The sequence below is a fragment of the Erinaceus europaeus genome, chromosome X, assembly GCF_950295315.1.
Source record: "Erinaceus europaeus chromosome X, mEriEur2.1, whole genome shotgun sequence".
NCBI lineage: Eukaryota > Metazoa > Chordata > Mammalia > Eulipotyphla > Erinaceidae > Erinaceus > Erinaceus europaeus.
Window position 1 is genome coordinate 88,237,951 of NC_080185.1, and position 17,504 is coordinate 88,255,454.

A 17,504-nucleotide genomic window follows, 5' to 3' on the forward strand; every position below is an offset into this window, starting at 1 on the left:
TATATGTCCAATTCAATTTCTTGCTGTGTACAATAGTTGTATGGGGAGAGAAAGGTCTGATTGCAGCTATTGTATAAACCACGCCTCCCAGAAACCCCCCATACCACTGTTCCTACTGACAGTTTTCCTTTCTCTTTCTCTATTGCTTTCTTTTTTTTCTTTGTTTCATTTTTGTAATGTGTGTGATTTTTTAAAAGTTTTATTTACTTATTTTTATTATTGGATGGAAACAGAGAAATTGAGAGGTGAGAGGAGATAGAAATAGAGAGAGAGGGAGTCAGGCGGTAGCGCAGCGAGTTAAGTGCAGGTGGCGCAAGGCCTGGCGTAAGGATTCTGGTTCGAGCCCCTGCCTCCCCATCTGCAGGGGAGTTGCTTCACAAGAGGTGAAGCAAGTCTGCATGTGTCTGTCTTTCTCTCCCCCTCTCTGTCTTCCCCTCTTCTCTCTATTTCTCTTTGTCCTATCCAACAACAACATCAATAATAACTACAACAATAAAACAACAAGGACAACAAAAGGGAATAAATAAATATATATTTTTTTAAATGGAGAGAGATAGAGAGACACCTGCAGCTCTTGCTTTACCACTTGTGAAGCTTTCTTCCTGCAGGCAGGGACCAGGGGCTTGAACCTGGGTCCTTGTGCATTGTAATGTGTGCGCTTAACCAGGTGTGCCACCAACTGGCCCCATGTTTTATTTTTGTTAAAGGATAAAAGATAAGGAGAAATAGAGAGGCGATATCTGTAGCACTGCTCCACCACTGGTGAAGCTTCCCCCATTCAGTTGGGACCAGTAATTCAAACCCTAGTCTTCACACCTGGTAATATGTGTGATCTACCACGTATACCACTCCTAGGCCCCTGGGACATTTTATGTTCTTAAACCTAAGGGCCAAGCTTCACACTTATCTCCCTTTTACCTTATTAACTTTGGCCCATCTGCCCCCCCAAAAAAAATGTCTTGTGAGAACAGTTATTTACTTGGTTATGAATCTGCCTGAACTTGCTACATTCCAGCCCACAATGCCAATCCATTTCGTCACCTCATTCACAAGAGTCTCTTGGCAAACTTAGTCTTACTCAAATTCACTTTAAAAGCCCACTTATATTCCTTTTTTTTTTTTTGCATTAATCTAGCCTAGTTTATTTAAATCTAAACCCTGCAAAACTTTGTCTTTTGATGGCCCACTTTTTAGATAAGGAAACCGAACCATAAATAACTGAGGCTACAGTAGTTGGTCTCACTACCACTGCTATTTCACTTTTAGTAAGGACCCATGAGACCTTTGGCTCTGTTCAAAGCACTGAAGACATGGACAGTTCTATTCTAAGACCTCTGACGGGGAGTCCTTGCTTGCAAGCATGCTTCATAAGTCTATCAGATGTGTGCAGGAGGTGTTTCCATGAATTCTTTAATTAGAGTACATACCCCAAATCACATGTTCACCTAGAGGTTGTTTTAAGGGGCTGCCAAGTAAGAAAGAAATTAAGGTTCTAAAGCAAAGATGAGGTAAGACAGGGACCAAACTATGAGTTGGGACCTATGTTATTAGCTGATAGTGGAGCAAGCATATAAAAAGAGAACCACCTGTAAACATTTTTTTCTATCCTATGGTCTGACATCAAATTTTTCAATGCCACATTGATTCCACAGCTTCACTCTGATTTTCAAACTACTTCAGATATCTTGTAGCTTTTTTCTGGGCCCATGTTACCTCTCCAACTTCTTTTGCTACTATCCCCTTCACTCAATCCACAACAGCAATGTTATTCTCTTCTCTAGCCAGCATATGCTGCAGTCTCCCTCCTCTCTCTCTCTCTCTCTCTCTCTGGTATTTCTTTGTTGTGGTCTGTCATCTCCATCAGAATATAAGTTTTATGAGCACAGAGACTGTTTCTATCTTTTCTATCATTGTATTGTTAAAATGTCACAAAGACAAGCACAAAGAATGCCCACGTACATATTGGTTGAATTAATGAATGTGTCTTAATTACAAAGCTTTTGTTTTAAAATGTTGAGAAGGGCACTGATTTTGAATAATGTACTCAGAGAAACTACTTCCAAAATGTACTACTGGACAGACATAGCAGACTCCTCTGTATGTGTGAGGTCTGGCAAGTCCTCACAATTTGGTGCCTGACTAACTAACTTGCTTCAAATTCTGATTGGCCAGTGAATTGTCCCACAGCTAAATACTACTATGAGATTGCTTAAGCAAAACAATTATGAAATCTTCCTTGCACCAGGCTTCCTTTCACCCAAGTTAGAAACAAGTGGAATCTCTTTACTTACTATCCCCATCCTTCCCCTGAACCATTCAGAAGTAAGCTTTTGCCCCTTATGTTTATTTTTTCTGGAGCATCCCCTGCAAACTAAGCGCTCAGATTCTTGAGGGTGGCTCATGATTTACATAAAATATCCTAGAAGGCTATTCTTCACTGCCTGTCTCCCTGCCAAATAAAGATCTAAAATGCAGCATAAGTTGGCAAGTATGGGCAATTTACACTGATATGACTGCTTCTCTTAGGGGAGCTTCAGAGATGGGGATTATTAAAAGCCTCACTCTTGCTCAAACACTTTCCCTATAGTCTTATTTCTCCAGAACGTTGATGTGATAATATAGATCATTTGGCCAAAGCATTGGAGGATAGAGGATTGAGTAGGGATCCCTACCTCACCCTACGTTGATGTATTCTGTCATGAGCTACTGTCTAAAAGACAGCTTATCCTCCCTCAGATCTCCTAACTTGTTGTCTTCTTACTGTAAAAACTGAGCCCCCCTGGGGAAACCGAGGACTAGTTGGTGTGCTGATCCTCCTCCCAGATCCTCAATACTCAGACTCCCTCAGTTTCCTCCACAGTGTCTTATTAACTCTTGCTTAAAGCACCAGTTTCCTGACTCCTTGTGTCCCAGAATACTCCTATGTATGATTCTGTCTCCCCCAGCTTGAGGGCAGAGTTTCCACCCCCAAACCAGCTGTAATGTGATGATTAACAGTAGTAATCACACAATAAATGTCTGCCTGGCCAAGGCTGGGCAGGCTTTTAACAAAAGACCTTTTTGAGTTGTGTCCTGACTTCCCCTCTGCTCCTCATATCAGGACCTGGGGCCACATGGAAACTCAGGGAGGTGTTACTATGTCTATTATCTGAACATGGGTGTCTGCATATGTTTGATCTCATCAGATGGTGCACAGTAGGCATATGCAGTTAGTTGTGTACCTGTTATGTTTCATTAAAACTGTTTAAAAACGTTTTGCAATATATTGTGTAAGCTCATGTCAAGTTTCCAACTCAAGGGCCCTCTCTTTTTTGTGTGTGCATATATAGGCCAGTTAGTTGTTTCTTCAGACTTCTGGAGTCTCGACTGGTCATCTGCCTGTTCATGTCCCCTTCTCATCTTCATCAACTCCAAAAGCGGCGATCACCAAGGGATCGTCTTTCTCAGAAAATTCAAGCAATACCTTAACCCATCTCAAGTTTTTGACCTGTCAAAGGGCGGACCTGAAGCAGGGTAAGTACAGACTCAGAGATAGAATTAGGTATATAGAAGGGACTCCACCCTCCATACATTCTAGACTAGGATAGGCTTCCCAGAATTGGTCCTATTCTTTGGGTGGGAAAGATATATTTTCTCAAGTCAGGATGTAAATGTATAGCTGAAGACTTCTAGATTGCCTTGCCAAAGGGCTTTTTTTTTTTTTTTTTCCTTCTGGGAAATCCTGCAAAGTCCATGTCCTATTGTTAGATTTGTTCCACCCTTGTGGTTTCTGTGAGCCTACTAGTCACAATGCAAGAATTTCTTCATTGTCCTCAGCATGTGGGTTGTCTGGGCCACTTCCAGAGCAAGTAGAGTTTATCTTGAGGTAAAGTCTTGATCACCAGGATTGCCTGTGGGAACGTTATCTGTGATCTGGGAATAGAGAGAGAGGGCAGCTAGGGGAAAGAAGGCAGGCAACCTATCATCAGGGTACAGAAGTATCCATCAGTGGGTCCTGGAACATTGTAGAAATGCACTGTAAAACTCAGAAGTTCATGAAATGACCCTGTTTGCTCCTCTTTATTCCAGGCTGTGCATGTTCAAGAACTTTGCTCGCTTCCGCATCGTGGTTTGTGGTGGAGACGGCAGTGTGAGCTGGGTGTTCTCTCTGATCGATGCCTTTGGATTACATGAAAGGGTGAGTCCCTATCTGACTCTATTTCACCATTGTTTAAGATAGTGGAGTTTAGGGCTGTTGATCCCAGGAAGTCCCAGGTCCTTTGTCTCTTTGCCTGTAAAATATATGTCATCTGTAAATTACAAGACTGACCTGGCTGGCAGATTCCCACTCAAAGCCACTCTTGGATGATTATCTGTTTCACTCTGTGTTATACTATGTTCTATATCATAAAAGAGTTAGCAAAAAGAATTACCAGTGCACTATTTCCTAAGCCTCAGGGTGAAAATTTGAAGGGACAGAGAAAACATATAAAAAGAATCCCCGCCAGCATTCACCCCCTATTTCCTTCCCTTCCTAAAGTCACTGGCTATCTTCCCTGTGTCTCAAGAGTAGCAGAAAACTTTTCTACACCTCATCCCTCTCTCCATAAGTATCACCTCATCTCCTGAGTCTAGTAATTTTTCTGAAACACCTCACCTTCTTGGCCCAGACTAGAGAGAAATGTGTGACTGTATTTTTCTTCCATAAGCATGGATATAATATTGGCAGGTTTCAGCAAATGTTTCCTTTCTCAAATCAGTGCTGTATTGCCCAGAGTGTGGTCCAATTCCTTAAAACAAAGTTTACTCAACACCAAACATTTTTCTATCATATTTCCTGGGGCCAGAAGACCCTTACTGCCATTGACTTTGAGAAGTCAGTCTGTTTTGGGTGGGTGGATCTTGGAAGGATTGTACTAAAACAGTGCCTGCTTTTGTTCTTGCAGTGTCAGCTGGCAGTCATCCCACTTGGAACTGGCAATGATCTAGCCCGTGTCCTAGGCTGGGGTGCCTTCTGGAACAGAAACAAGTCACCTCTGAACATCCTCAACAGAGTGGAGCAGGCTCGTGTGAGGATTCTTGACAGGTGAATAAAATATCAGACCATCATACCTCTTCCAGTCCTATATTAGTGTCTCACTGTTAGATTATCTTAATTAGCATGCTCCAAAGTCCCTCAAAATCTCATTTCTTGCTGTCTTCAGGGCATGGCAGCTTGGGGGATCTTGTCTATTAGGAAGCTAAGGTCTACCATGTATCCCTCAAGCACCTCTGAAGATCCTCTCCTCTCAAAAGAGATAATGGAGTAAGAACCCTATGGATGGGTAAATCTCTAAGATTCTATGAACCAACTTCAAACTGCATAGCTAATTTGTGTATATGAACAAATTTATTCTCAGGACAGCTTCTGTCTTTTTGTTCTGTTCTGGAATAATATAGTAACTATACTTTCTTCTGGTACTTAGAGAAACATTGAAAAGGAGAGTTCAGTAACAAATAGCCTAGACTGTCTATACTTTAGAGAGAAAATAAAGTTGCATTCCTCATTCCTTAGAAGAGAGACTTTCTATTCTGGAAAAATGGTTGTCCATAAATGTGCCCATCAGTATATTTTGAGAACCACAGGATAAAATTCCTTCCATCACATTGGCCTAAAGAAGTCATGGACAGAGGCCCTTGTGTTCACCTTTGTTTCAGGTGACATAACATAGTTTGGACACCCATTAAAACTCTCCTCTTTCTATATTTTAATAATTTATTACATGCAAGATGAAATATTATAGAAAAATAAAGATTTACTTAAATAAATACATAAATAAACATTTACTGTATTTACTTATTTATTGTAGCAGAATTTATATACTCATACCCCAAAATCTTTTTTCAAATCTTTTTTCTTTCCTATTTTGGGAGATTAATGGTTTACGGTCGACAGTAAAATACAATAGTTTGTACATGTTTGACATTTCTCAGTTTTCCACATGATAATCTAAAACCCTCTAGGCCCTCCTCTGCCACCATATTCTAGAACCTGAACCCTCCACCACCACCACCACCCTGCCCAGAATCAATATAACAACTCCAGTCCAAGATCTTTTTTGTGTTTATCCACTGTTCTTATGTTTCAAATTCTGTCAATGAGTGGGATCATTCCTTATTCATCCTTCTCTTTCTGGCTTATTTAACTTAACGTGAATCCTGAGAACTACATCCAAAATGAGGTGAAATTTTTAAATGTTTTTAATAGCTGTGTATTATTCCATCACAACTTACTCAGCCACTCATCTGTAAACCTGGGTTGCTTCCAGGTTTTTACTATTACAAATTGTGCTTCTATGAACATAGGTATAAACAGATATTTTTGGATAGGTGTGTTTGGTTCCTTAGGATATATGCCCAGGAGATACTGCAGGGTCATAGGGAAGATACACTTCTAGTCTTCTGAGAGACTGCTCTCCATGGGGGTTGGACCAATTTACATTCCCAAGAGTAGAGCAAGAAGGTTCCTTTGCCCTCACAACCTATCCAGCATTTGTTGTTACTCTTCTTTTCTGATGTATGACATTCTAACAGGACGGAAATGATATCTTATTATTGTCTTTATTTTAATTTCTCTAGAAATCAATGACTTGGAGTATTATTTTCATGTTTGTTGGTCTTAATGGATCTCTTCTTTGGTGAATATTCTGTTCATATCTTCTCATTTTTAAATGGGGTCTTCTTTGTTTTTGTTTTTTTGTTGCTGTTGTTGGTGGTGGTGAGCTCTTTATATATTTTGGTTACTATCCACTTCCTTTTCTATTTCCTTGAATAATGACTCATAGTTTTTAGTATACAAACAAGTTTTTTTTTTTTTCCCTCCAGGGTTATCGCTGGGTCTCAGTCCTGGCACTATGAATTCATTGCTCCTGCAGCCATTTTTTCCTTTCCCTTTTTTCTTTTCTTTTTTTTTTTTTTTTCTGATAGGACAGAAATTGAGAGGGAAAGATAGACACCTGAAGACCTGCTTAAACCAAGATCCTTGTGCAGGTCCTTGCCCTTCCTACTATGTAAGCTTAATGTGGTACGCCACTGTCAGGTCCCCCCAGTATGCAAGTCTTTCACCTCTTTTGTTAGGTTTATTCCTACATATTGTATTGCTTTTGTTGCTATAGTAAAAAGGATTGACTTAAGGATTTCTTCTTTTTAAAATTTCTTTATTGGAAGAATAATGGTTTATAGTCCACAGTAAAATACAATAGATTGTGCACGTGTAGCATGTCTCAGTTTTGCACGTACCAATTCAATCCCCACTAGGTCCTCCTTGGCCATCATGTTCCAGAACCTGATCCCTCCCCTGTCACCCAGAGTCTTTTACTTTGGTGCAATACACTAACTTCAGTCTAAGTTCTGCTTTGTGTTTTCCCTTCTGTTCTTATTTTTCAAATTGTGTCTATGAGGGAGATCACCCCATATTCTTCCTTCTCTTTCTGGATGATCTTACTTAGTATGATTTGTTCAAGCTCCCTCCAAGATGAGGTAAAGAAAGTGAATTCACCATTTTATAGCTGAGTAGTATTCCACTGTGAATATATACCACAACTAACTCAGTCACTCATTTGTTGTTGGATACCTGGCTTGCTTCCAGATTTTGATTACTACAAATTGTGTTGATATGTGCATAGGTATACACAAATATTTTGGATGGTTGTATTTGGTTCCTTGAGATATATTCCCAGGAGAGGAATTGCAGGGTCTTAATGTAGGTCTACTTCTAGCCTTCTGAGAGTTCTCCAGACTGCTCTCCACAGGGGTTGTACCAATATACACTCCCACCAGCAGTGAAGAAGTGTTCCTTTGTCCCCACAACATCTCCAGCATTTATTGCTGCTACCTTTTCTTATGAATGACATTCTTACAGGAGTGAACTGGTATCTCATTGTTGTCTTTATTTGCATTTCTCTGATTATCAATGACTTGGAGCATTTTTTCTTACGTTTGTTGGCCTTTTGGATCTCTTCTGTAGTGAATATTTTGTTCACATCTTCTCCCCATTTTTGAATAGGGTCAGTTTTTTGTTCCTGAGTTTGGTGAGCTCTTTATATATTTTAGTTACTAACCTCTTGTCTGATGGATGGCATATAAAGAACTTCTCCCATCCTATAAGGGGTCTCTTTGCTTGGGTGCTGGTATTTTTGCTGTGCAGAAACTTTTACATTTATTCTTTATTTATAAAATGGAAACATTGATAAGATGATAGGATAAGATGGGTACAATTCCACACAGTTCCCACAGCCAGAACTACATGTTCAATCCCCTCACTTGACAGTTTTTCTCTTTTTTGTCCCTCTGGGAGTATGGACCCAGGATCATTATGGGGTGCAGAAGGTGGGAGGTATTTTTATTGTTTTGTTGCTATAGTAAAAAGGGATTGATTTCTGGATTTTTTCTTCTAATTTAGTGTTTACATAGAGGAATACCACTAACTTTTGTATGTTAATTTTTTTAGCCTGAGATCTTACTATACTGCCTGATAATTCCCCAGAGCTTCCTGCTGGATTATTTAGGTTTTTCTATATATTACAAATAGCAAGAGTCTGACTTCTTCTCTTCCAATCTGTATCCCTTTAATTCCTTGCCCCTGCCTGATTGATATGGCAAGAATTTCTAACACTGTGTTGACTAGTAATGGTGATAGTGGGCAGCCCTGTCTAGTACCTGATCTGAGGGGGAATGCTTCCAGTTTTTCACCATTGAGTATGATGTTGGCTGTAGGTTTACTATATATGGACTCCACTATCTTGAGGAACTTTCCATATATTCCCATTTTTTGAAGCATTTTCATCATGAAGGTGTGTTGGAATTTTTCAAAGGCTTTCTCTGTATCTATTGACATAACCATGTGGTTTGGGGTTTTTCTTTTATTGATGTGGTAGATCACATTGATTGATTTGCATACATTAAACCAACCTTGTATCCCTCAGATAAACCCCACTTGGTCATGATACATAATTTTTTAATATACTGCTGTATCCAGTTGGCTAGAATTTTGTTCAATATTATAGCATCCATGTCCATCAAAGTCTGTAGATTTCTTTTTTGTTGTGTATCCAGCTGCTTTTGGTATCATGATGATGTTGGCTTCATAGAATCTAGAAAGCAGTATTCCTGTGTCTTCAATCTTCTGGAAGAGCTATAAAAGTAGAGGTATCAACTCTTCCTTGAAGATTTTGTAGAATTCATTTGTAAAAATATCTGATCCAGGGAGTTGGGTGGTAGCACAGCAGATTAAGCACACGTGACGCAAAGAGCAAGGACCCAACCGGCGGAAGGATCCCAGTTCGAGCCCACGGTTCCCCACCTGCAGGGGAGTTGCTTCATGGGTGGTGAAGCAGGCCTGCAGGTGTCTATATTTCTCGCCCCCTCTCTGTCTTCCCCCTCCTCTCTCCATTTCTCTCTGTCCTATCCAACAACGACAATAGTAATAACTACAACAACAATAATAAAAAACAACAAGGGCAACAAAAAGGGAAAAATTTTTTAAAAATTTAAAAATATCTGGTCCAGGACCTTTATTGTAGGGAAGGTTTCATATATTTACACATATATGAAACCTTCCCTACTATATATATATATATATATATATATATATATATATATATATATGTATGTATATGTATATATATGTGAAACCTATATATATGACTGTTTTCATTTCTTTTCTTTTTTAATAATTTTAATTATAAAATGGAAGTTTTGACAAGATTATAGGATAAAAGGGGTACAATTCCACACAATCCCCACCACCAGAACTCTATATCCCACTCCCTCTATTGGAAGCTTTTCTGTTCTTTATCACTCTGGGAGTATGGACCCAGAATCATTATGGGGTGCAGAAGGTAGAAGGTCTCTTTTCTGTAATTGTTTTCCCTCTGAACACAGGCATTGACAGGTCAAAATACTCCCAGCCTGTCTCTCTCTTTCCCTAGTGGGGCAGGTCTCTGGGGAAGCGGGGTTCCAGGACACATTGATGGGGTTGTCTGCCCAAGGAAGTCAGGTTGAAATCATGGTAGCATCTGGAACCTGGTGGCTGAAAAAGAGTTAAGATATAAAGCAGAACAAATTGTTGACTAATTATGAACCTAAAGCCCAGAATATTGAAGATGAATATTTGGGATCTCCATTTTAGCAAAAGCTCATAGGTCTATTTCAGGTATATTCTTTTTTTTCCTTTTTTTCTTTTTTTTACATTTATTTATTTTCCTTTTTGTTGCCCTTGGTTTTTTATTATTGTTGTAGTTACTATTGTTGTTTCATATTGATGTTGTTGTTGTTGTTGGATAGGACAGAGAGAAATGGAGAGAGGAGGGGGAGAGAAAGATAGACACCTGCAGACCTGCTTCACCGCCTGTGAAGCGACTCCCCTACAGGTGGGGAGTCAGGGGCTTGAACCGGGATCCTTAAGCTGATCCTTGCACTTCACTCCACGTGCGCTTAACCCGCTGCGCTACTGCCTGACTCCCTTCAGGTATATTCTAAAAGGCCCATGACTTTACTTGTTTTTGCCTGAGCCTGACACCTGATAAGCGGTTGGACCCATGTTATTGTCTGGGGAGATGATGTCATGGCTGGAAAAAGGGCTAGAAAGCTGGATCAGGGAAGAGAATAGCTCCCAAATATGGGGAAAGTGTATAAATATTGTTGACTGTAAACCCCATCGATTTGATCTGATCTGGGGCCCATATTCAGCATTGGAGCCTATTTAACCTCTGCATCCCTGTAGGTCTGAGCTCACATTCTGTGTTCATGAGTAGGAATGTTCCAAGTTGCACCATTTTCCTCAGGTGGTAGATAGAGTATGTTATCCAGCCTCTCTTCAGAGCATGGACCAGTCTCTATTGTTGGTCTACATTGAGAGCAAGGCCTACAGGGGCCCACAAAGGGATCCATTATGTTGTTTCCTTATGGACATGACCAGTGACAGTGGAGAGAGGAGTCTGTTAGAAGTCTAGGCCCATAATGTCTGTGTGGGAATCTCAGGACTCCTTGACTAGGGCCCCAGATGATGTGGTGGCCTAATAGTAATTAAAGAGTCATCGTTAAAGTATGCCTGTCTCTAGCCCTTATTCAGCTTTTGTAGTCATTATTTTGACAAGGTTAGCTTTGGAGTGACTGAGGGAAGTGTAATAGGAAGTTGAGGGAAGTGTAATAGGAAGTAGGTGAGTAGGGTACCTAGGCCTAAGTAGAAACTATTTCATTAGTTACATTAAGGTGTCTTTTTACGTCTTTGTACTTGCTGAATTTATTCACTGCAGGATAGTGTGCACTTTTGCTTTCTGATATATATTTTGCCCTAATTTATGGATACATGTGTGCATATACCCTATCTCATGGGACCTGCTCTATATTTAGGTTTGGGGCTTTGTTTGGAAGTAAACACCCAAAAAATAATTAAGCAGTCCTATGAGAAAGGAAAGGTCTCAATCTGAGTAATGAGGCTGAAGGGTTGACATTCCACACTTGACATCTCTGGGCACAGTCTGAAATGAATGAAGCATGCCGAGGTGGTACTCATTGCATTAATTAGGTTGGTATCAGCAGATGCAGTATCAGTTGGTATGAATTGATAAAAGCATGCAGGAAAGTGAGCCCCACCCTAGAAGTTCCAGGACTGGGGGAAATAACAGCTTTATAGAGGAAGCAGGAGGTTCCTGTTGTCTTAGGGTTTAAGAAGGCAATAGATAGTTATTGATATAATCAGATTATTTGGCAATTGGGTCAACTTTGAAGGCCCCATTGTTAGGATGTGCTGTATCATACACGACCTCACCAAAATTTATGTCCTTTGACGTTATTTATATATAGCTGTATCTTATAAAGTAACACCACCAGTTGTTTCTGTTCTCCATGGTTTAAGCTTTTAGGAGAGTCAATATTTCAAAAAATATATATTTCAGAGAACTGTTTCCATTTCTTTGGCTGTGATTGGCCTGTTCATATTTTCTAGTTCCTCTTTGTTTAATTTGGGAAGTTTGTATGTATCTAGAAACTCTTCCATTTCTTCCAGGTTGTCTAGCTCAGTGGCATAGAGTTGTCCATAGAAGCCACTCATGATACTTTGGATTTCTGTGGTGTCTGTTGTGATAGCTCCTCTTCCATTTGCAATATATTGATTTCAGCATTCTCCTCCTTTTGTGTGTGTGTGTGAGTCTGGCTTTTGTTTACTTTTTCAAGAACCACCATTTAGCTTCATTGATCTTTTGTGTGATTCTCTTATTTTTTGATGTAAGTTATTTCTGTCAGTAGTTTAGTTATGCCAGTCTTTCTGGGTATTTTAGGGTTCCTTTGTTCCTCTTCTTCTGAATCTTTAAGGTGTGCAGTCAGGTTGTTTACTTGAGCTTTTTCTTGTTTCCTAATGTGTGCTTGTAAGACTGTGAATATACCTCTTAGTACTGCTTTAGCAGTGTCTCAAATATTTTGATAGCTTCTGTTTTCATTTTCATTTGATTCTCAAAAATTTAAATTTCTTCCTTAATTTCTTCTTTGATTAAGTAGTTGTTAATCAGTGTACTGTTGTGTTTCCATATTTTGGAGCTTTGACTAAATTTGTTGTTACTGTTGTTGTTAGGTGTTAATTTAATTCCACTGTGGTCTGAGAAGATGGTTGGTATGATTTCAATGCTTTTGAATTTGTTGACACTGTCTTTGTGGGATAACATGTGCTCTATCCTTTAGAATGTCTCATATGCACTTGAATAGAATATGTATTCCAGTTCTTGAGGTGAATGACTCTGAAAATGTAAATAGTTCTAGTTTATTTATCTCTTCATTCCCTTGTTTTGCTAATTCTCTGCCTAGATGATCTGGCAAGTTGGGAGAGTGGGGTGTTGAATTCTCCTACTATTACTATATTGCTATTGTATTTTTGTAGATATTTGACATATTTATATGGGCCTTCATTAGATGCATAGATGTTAATAATTGTTAAGTCCTCTTGGTTGACTGATCCTCTGAGCACTATGTAATATGTCCCTATCTTTTATTATTTATTGACTTTTATTATTTATTTATATTAAACTGTATTGTGTCAGAAATGAGAATAGCTATTCCTACCCTTTTTGTGGACCATTAGTTTATATGATAGTTTCCCATCTTTTCATATTGAGTCTGTGTTTGCCTTCTTGAGTTAAGTGAGATTCCTGCAAACAACATATTGTTGGGTTGTGTTTTCTGATCCATCTTCCTACTCTGGCCTTTTCATGGGTAAATTCAGTCCATTGACATTTATTGATATTATAGTTTGAAGATATTTTAATTCCATTATTCTAAACTTTTAGTGTGCTCTGATAAATGGCATGCTTTTTGGTGATGTTGTGATTGTATGTAGGAAACTTTTTAGGAATTCTTGCAGGACAGGTTTGGTGATAGTTGATTCCTTCAACTGTTGCTTGTCTGAGAAGGTTTTTTATGCCTCCATCTAATCTGATTGACTGTTTATCAGGGTACAGTAGTCTTAGTCAAAAGCCTTCCTCATTGAGAAGTCGATATATATCTTTCCATTCTCTCCTGGCCTTTAGAGTTTGTATGGAGAAATATGCTGATAATCTTATGGGTTTTTCCCTGTATGTTATGCTTTGTTTTTCCTCTTGAAGCCTTCAGAATCCTTTCTTTATCCTTATTCCTTTTCATTCTAAATATGATGTGTCTTGGTGTCTTTAGGTCTGAGTCAATTCTGTTTGGGACTCTGGGATTCATGAACCTTTATGTCATTTATGTGGTTTAGAGTAGCAAAGTTCTCAGTTACTCTCTCCTATAGAATACTTTCTTTCTCTTCTGTTGAGGTCATCCTATATGCCTATATTGTTTTTTTCAGTATCTCTTAATTTCTTTTTTAGTTCTCTTACTTCTTTCTTAGTTTTCTCTAATTCATCCTTGATCTTGCTAATTGGGTTTTCTGCCTCAGTTATTCTGTTCTTGCTGAGCTATTTTCTGTAGCTCAACTAGTTTGATACCCTGTTCAGATAGTATATTAGCTTTTTCAGCTAGTTGTGTTCTTATTTCACCTGTTTCATCTTTCAGTTGTCTAGTTACTTCGAGATAGTGTTTTTTTTATTTTTCAGAGTCTCATTTGTGGTTTTCCCAGTTCTGATGATATTACCTTCAAAAGCTTTCCTCACTCCTTCACTTATTGCATCAATTAGTGTTTGGATGTTATCCTCATTCTTATTTGCTTATAGGTTTTGGGGAATTTTCTTCTAGGCTTTTGTCCTTGTTCATTTCTCCAATGTTTCTTTTCAGTTAACCATTAGATTTGGTGTGTTATGAAATTTACACAAATATCCTGGGTGTTGCTGTTTATATATGATGTGAGGTGGTTTATGGTCAGTTGGTTCCTGGATCCCTGAAGTTGGTTGCCTTTGGCCTTTGGTGTGTTTCAAGAATGGGTCAAGTTGTTAATCTAATGTTGACACAGATGGGATGTAGGGTCTCTTGTGTTCAAATTGAAGAGAGAAGTGGATGACAGGAACAGCAAAGTTGATTCATCTTACACTGAGTACAGCTTCTACAGTCTTTAAGGGCCGCTCCCTCAGTACTTTTTAGTCCACTGATCACACTTGCCTGGATTTACTTGTGTCTAATTAAGATACTTAAGGGTTCGAATTTGAAAATCTTTTTTTTTCTGTTACCTTTATTTATTTTTGGATAGAGATAGCCATAAATCAAGAGGGAAGGAGATGATGAAAAGGAAGAGAGACAGAGATACACCTGAAATACTGCTTCAGAATTCACAAAGCATGCAGGTGGGGACCAGGGGATCAAACCCAATTCCTCGCACTTTGTAACGTGTGCACAAACAGATGCACCACAACTCAGCCCCCACAGTTGCAATTCTGAACAGTTGTTTTTGTTTTATCTCAGTTCCTGAGGTGAAACACAGTGGCTATTAAACCCTTGTTATGTTGCCAGTAATTTGTCTGTAATTTATCTTCCCTGCAGGCTATTTGAGCCTGAGCCAATCAGAGGGCTTTTTTTTTTTAGCTTAATCACTCGTTGATAACCAAAAATTTAAACAGGGTGGCAGATAGATGGCACAGTGGTTATGCAAAGATACTCCCATGTCCAAGGCTCCAAAGTCCCAAACCCAATGCCACCCTCCACTGCCAGCCACACCTAGCAGCCAGCTCCCCATGGCCTAGCAAGTCCCCAAAGAAATCTTGGTTGCACTCTGTTGAGTTTTCAGGTGATTTTTCACCATTTCTTCCAGTCTATGAGGAGAGCAATGCAAAAAGGTTCCTACTCCAAAACCACAACCCTAGACCACTGGGAGGGAAGATTTTGTCCTGTGTCACCCAGCCAGTGCCCTTGATGTCAATGTAGGATTTCCTTACTGCTGTTTTAACCTCTGACAGACAAGAACAATGTAGATTTGAGAACATAGTTGTAAATTGATGAGTTTTAGGGTTTTTTTTTTCTTTTTCTAACAGTCCCTTTGTGGGGTCAGGCAGTAATGCGCTGGGTTAAGCATACAAAGAGCCAAGTGCAAGGACTGGCATAAAGATCTCAGCTCCCCACCTGCAGGGGTGTCACTTCACAAGCAGTGAAGCAGGTATGCAGGTGTCTATCTTTCTCTCCTCCTCTCTGTCTTCCCCGCCTCTCTCCATTTCTCTTTGTTCTATCCAACAACAGTAATTACAACAACAAAGGAAACAAAATGGGGAAAATGGCCTCCAAGAGAAGTGGATTCATAGTGCAGACACAGAGCCTGAGCAATAACCCTGGAGGCAAAAAAAAAATCAAAAACAGATACAGTCATTTTATTAAAGGTGTGTCTCAGCTGGCAAACTCCTTGACTGACGCTAGCCCTTCCTGAGTACAACTTTTTAGCTCCAGGTATCTCTCCCTAAGCACCTTTCTGTCCATGAGCCAAACGTGTGTGTACTCACCTGTAGCTTGGCAGAGTTTTGAAGATATCCTGGTTTTAGTTTGTTGAGTTTTCAGGTGATTTTCATTGCTTTCTATAGTTGATCAGGGGAAAAAAAATACAGCTGATGCTACTCCATAGCCATGCCTCTGGAAGTCCCAAATGCTTTTTTAAATATCTTTATTTATTTGTTATTGGATAGAAACAAATTTAGAGGGGAGTGGGAGACAGAGAGACACCTGCAGCCCTGCTTCACCACTTGTGAAGCTTTTTCCCTGCAGGTGGGAAGGCTTGAAGCTGCATCCTTTTGCACTGTAACCTGAGAATTTAACCAGGTGCATCACTGCCTGGCCACAGCCTCATTTATTTCGAAGGTCACCATTTTGGTTCAACAGTGTTTGCTTCTGGTTTTTTCTTTGTTTTGTTTGGTTTTGTTTTTGTTCATTATTATACCTATAAATTTATTGTGGATTCATAATATAATTTGTTAGGTAACTGTGTTAATCACAACTAACTGGTAACTTCCTTCTCAGTCTTCTTGATTCTAAAATTTTTTGCATATTTTCATATTTACTCCTTAGTTAAATTTAGAACCTTTTTGTCAATTTAATTCAGAAAATAAATAGATGAAAGAAATAGCCTAAAAAAACCTTTCCTCCTCCCCCACCACGTGAACATTTTCATCTTATTTGACATGTGAAATATTGTTGCCAATCTCTGATGACATAGAGCCCTAAATATTGTTTGTCTTTGAACTTCATTTCAGATGGAGTGTGATGATCCGGGAGACTCCCAGACAAACCCCACTGCTAAGAGGAGAAGTTGAAATGGATGTACCACGATTTGAGGTAAGTACTGCCCAGGTGTGATTCAGGCCAACATCTTTATTGCACAGTGATTTAGTAGGCAAATAACTAGAGAACAGCTTTTTGTGTCACCATGGACCCAATGAGAATGAGTTAATTAAGAATGAGAGACATGGGGGAGTCGGGCTGTAGCGCAGCGGGTTAAGCGCAGGTGGCGCAAAGCACAAGGATCGGCGTAAGGATCCCGGTTCGAACCCCGGCTCCCCACCTGCAGGAGAGTCGCTTCACAGGCGGTGAAGCAGGTCTGCAGGTGTCTGTCTTTCTCTCCCCTCTGTCTTCCCCTCCTCTCTCCATTTCTCTCTGTCCTATCCAACAACGACAACAACAATAATAACTACAACAATAAAAAAAAAACAACAAGGACAACAAAAGGGAATAAATAAATAAAATAAATATTAAAAAAAAAGAATGAGAGACATGACAATCAGCAGTTATTTACCAACAACTGTGTTAGACACTGGTCATTTAAATATGTATATACATTGTGAATAAATTACTGTGCATGAGACACGCTGTTTTAGCAGCTGTTCTTAAATGTTAGGGGATAAACAAGAATAACAGCTGCTGTGGAGCTCATAGGTGAGCTACATTGATAGAAAGTGTCTTAATAAAGCAGCAGTGGGAGTTAGTATAAAACACAACAGACAGTAGTATGGATACTCAGAAGAACTTTATTCAGTCTGTGAAAATAATAGGATTTCTTATTTATTCTTCTCAGAAAAAAATACCACTTCAGAAACATTTTTCCTTTTATTTTT

General features: G+C 39.3%; 1 protein-coding gene across 1 annotated transcript in view; it reads left to right on the forward strand.

Moving 5' to 3' along the window:
- The window catches only part of DGKK (diacylglycerol kinase kappa), a 235,778-nt gene that overhangs the window by 165,203 nt on the left and 53,071 nt on the right, over positions 1 to 17,504 (forward strand). The window contains exons 9-12 of the mRNA XM_060183573.1: positions 3,330 to 3,513; positions 4,069 to 4,177; positions 4,926 to 5,065; positions 16,647 to 16,728. Coding sequence (XP_060039556.1) covers positions 3,330 to 3,513; positions 4,069 to 4,177; positions 4,926 to 5,065; positions 16,647 to 16,728 — 515 coding nt within the window. The remainder of the gene's footprint in view (positions 1 to 3,329; positions 3,514 to 4,068; positions 4,178 to 4,925; positions 5,066 to 16,646; positions 16,729 to 17,504) is intronic.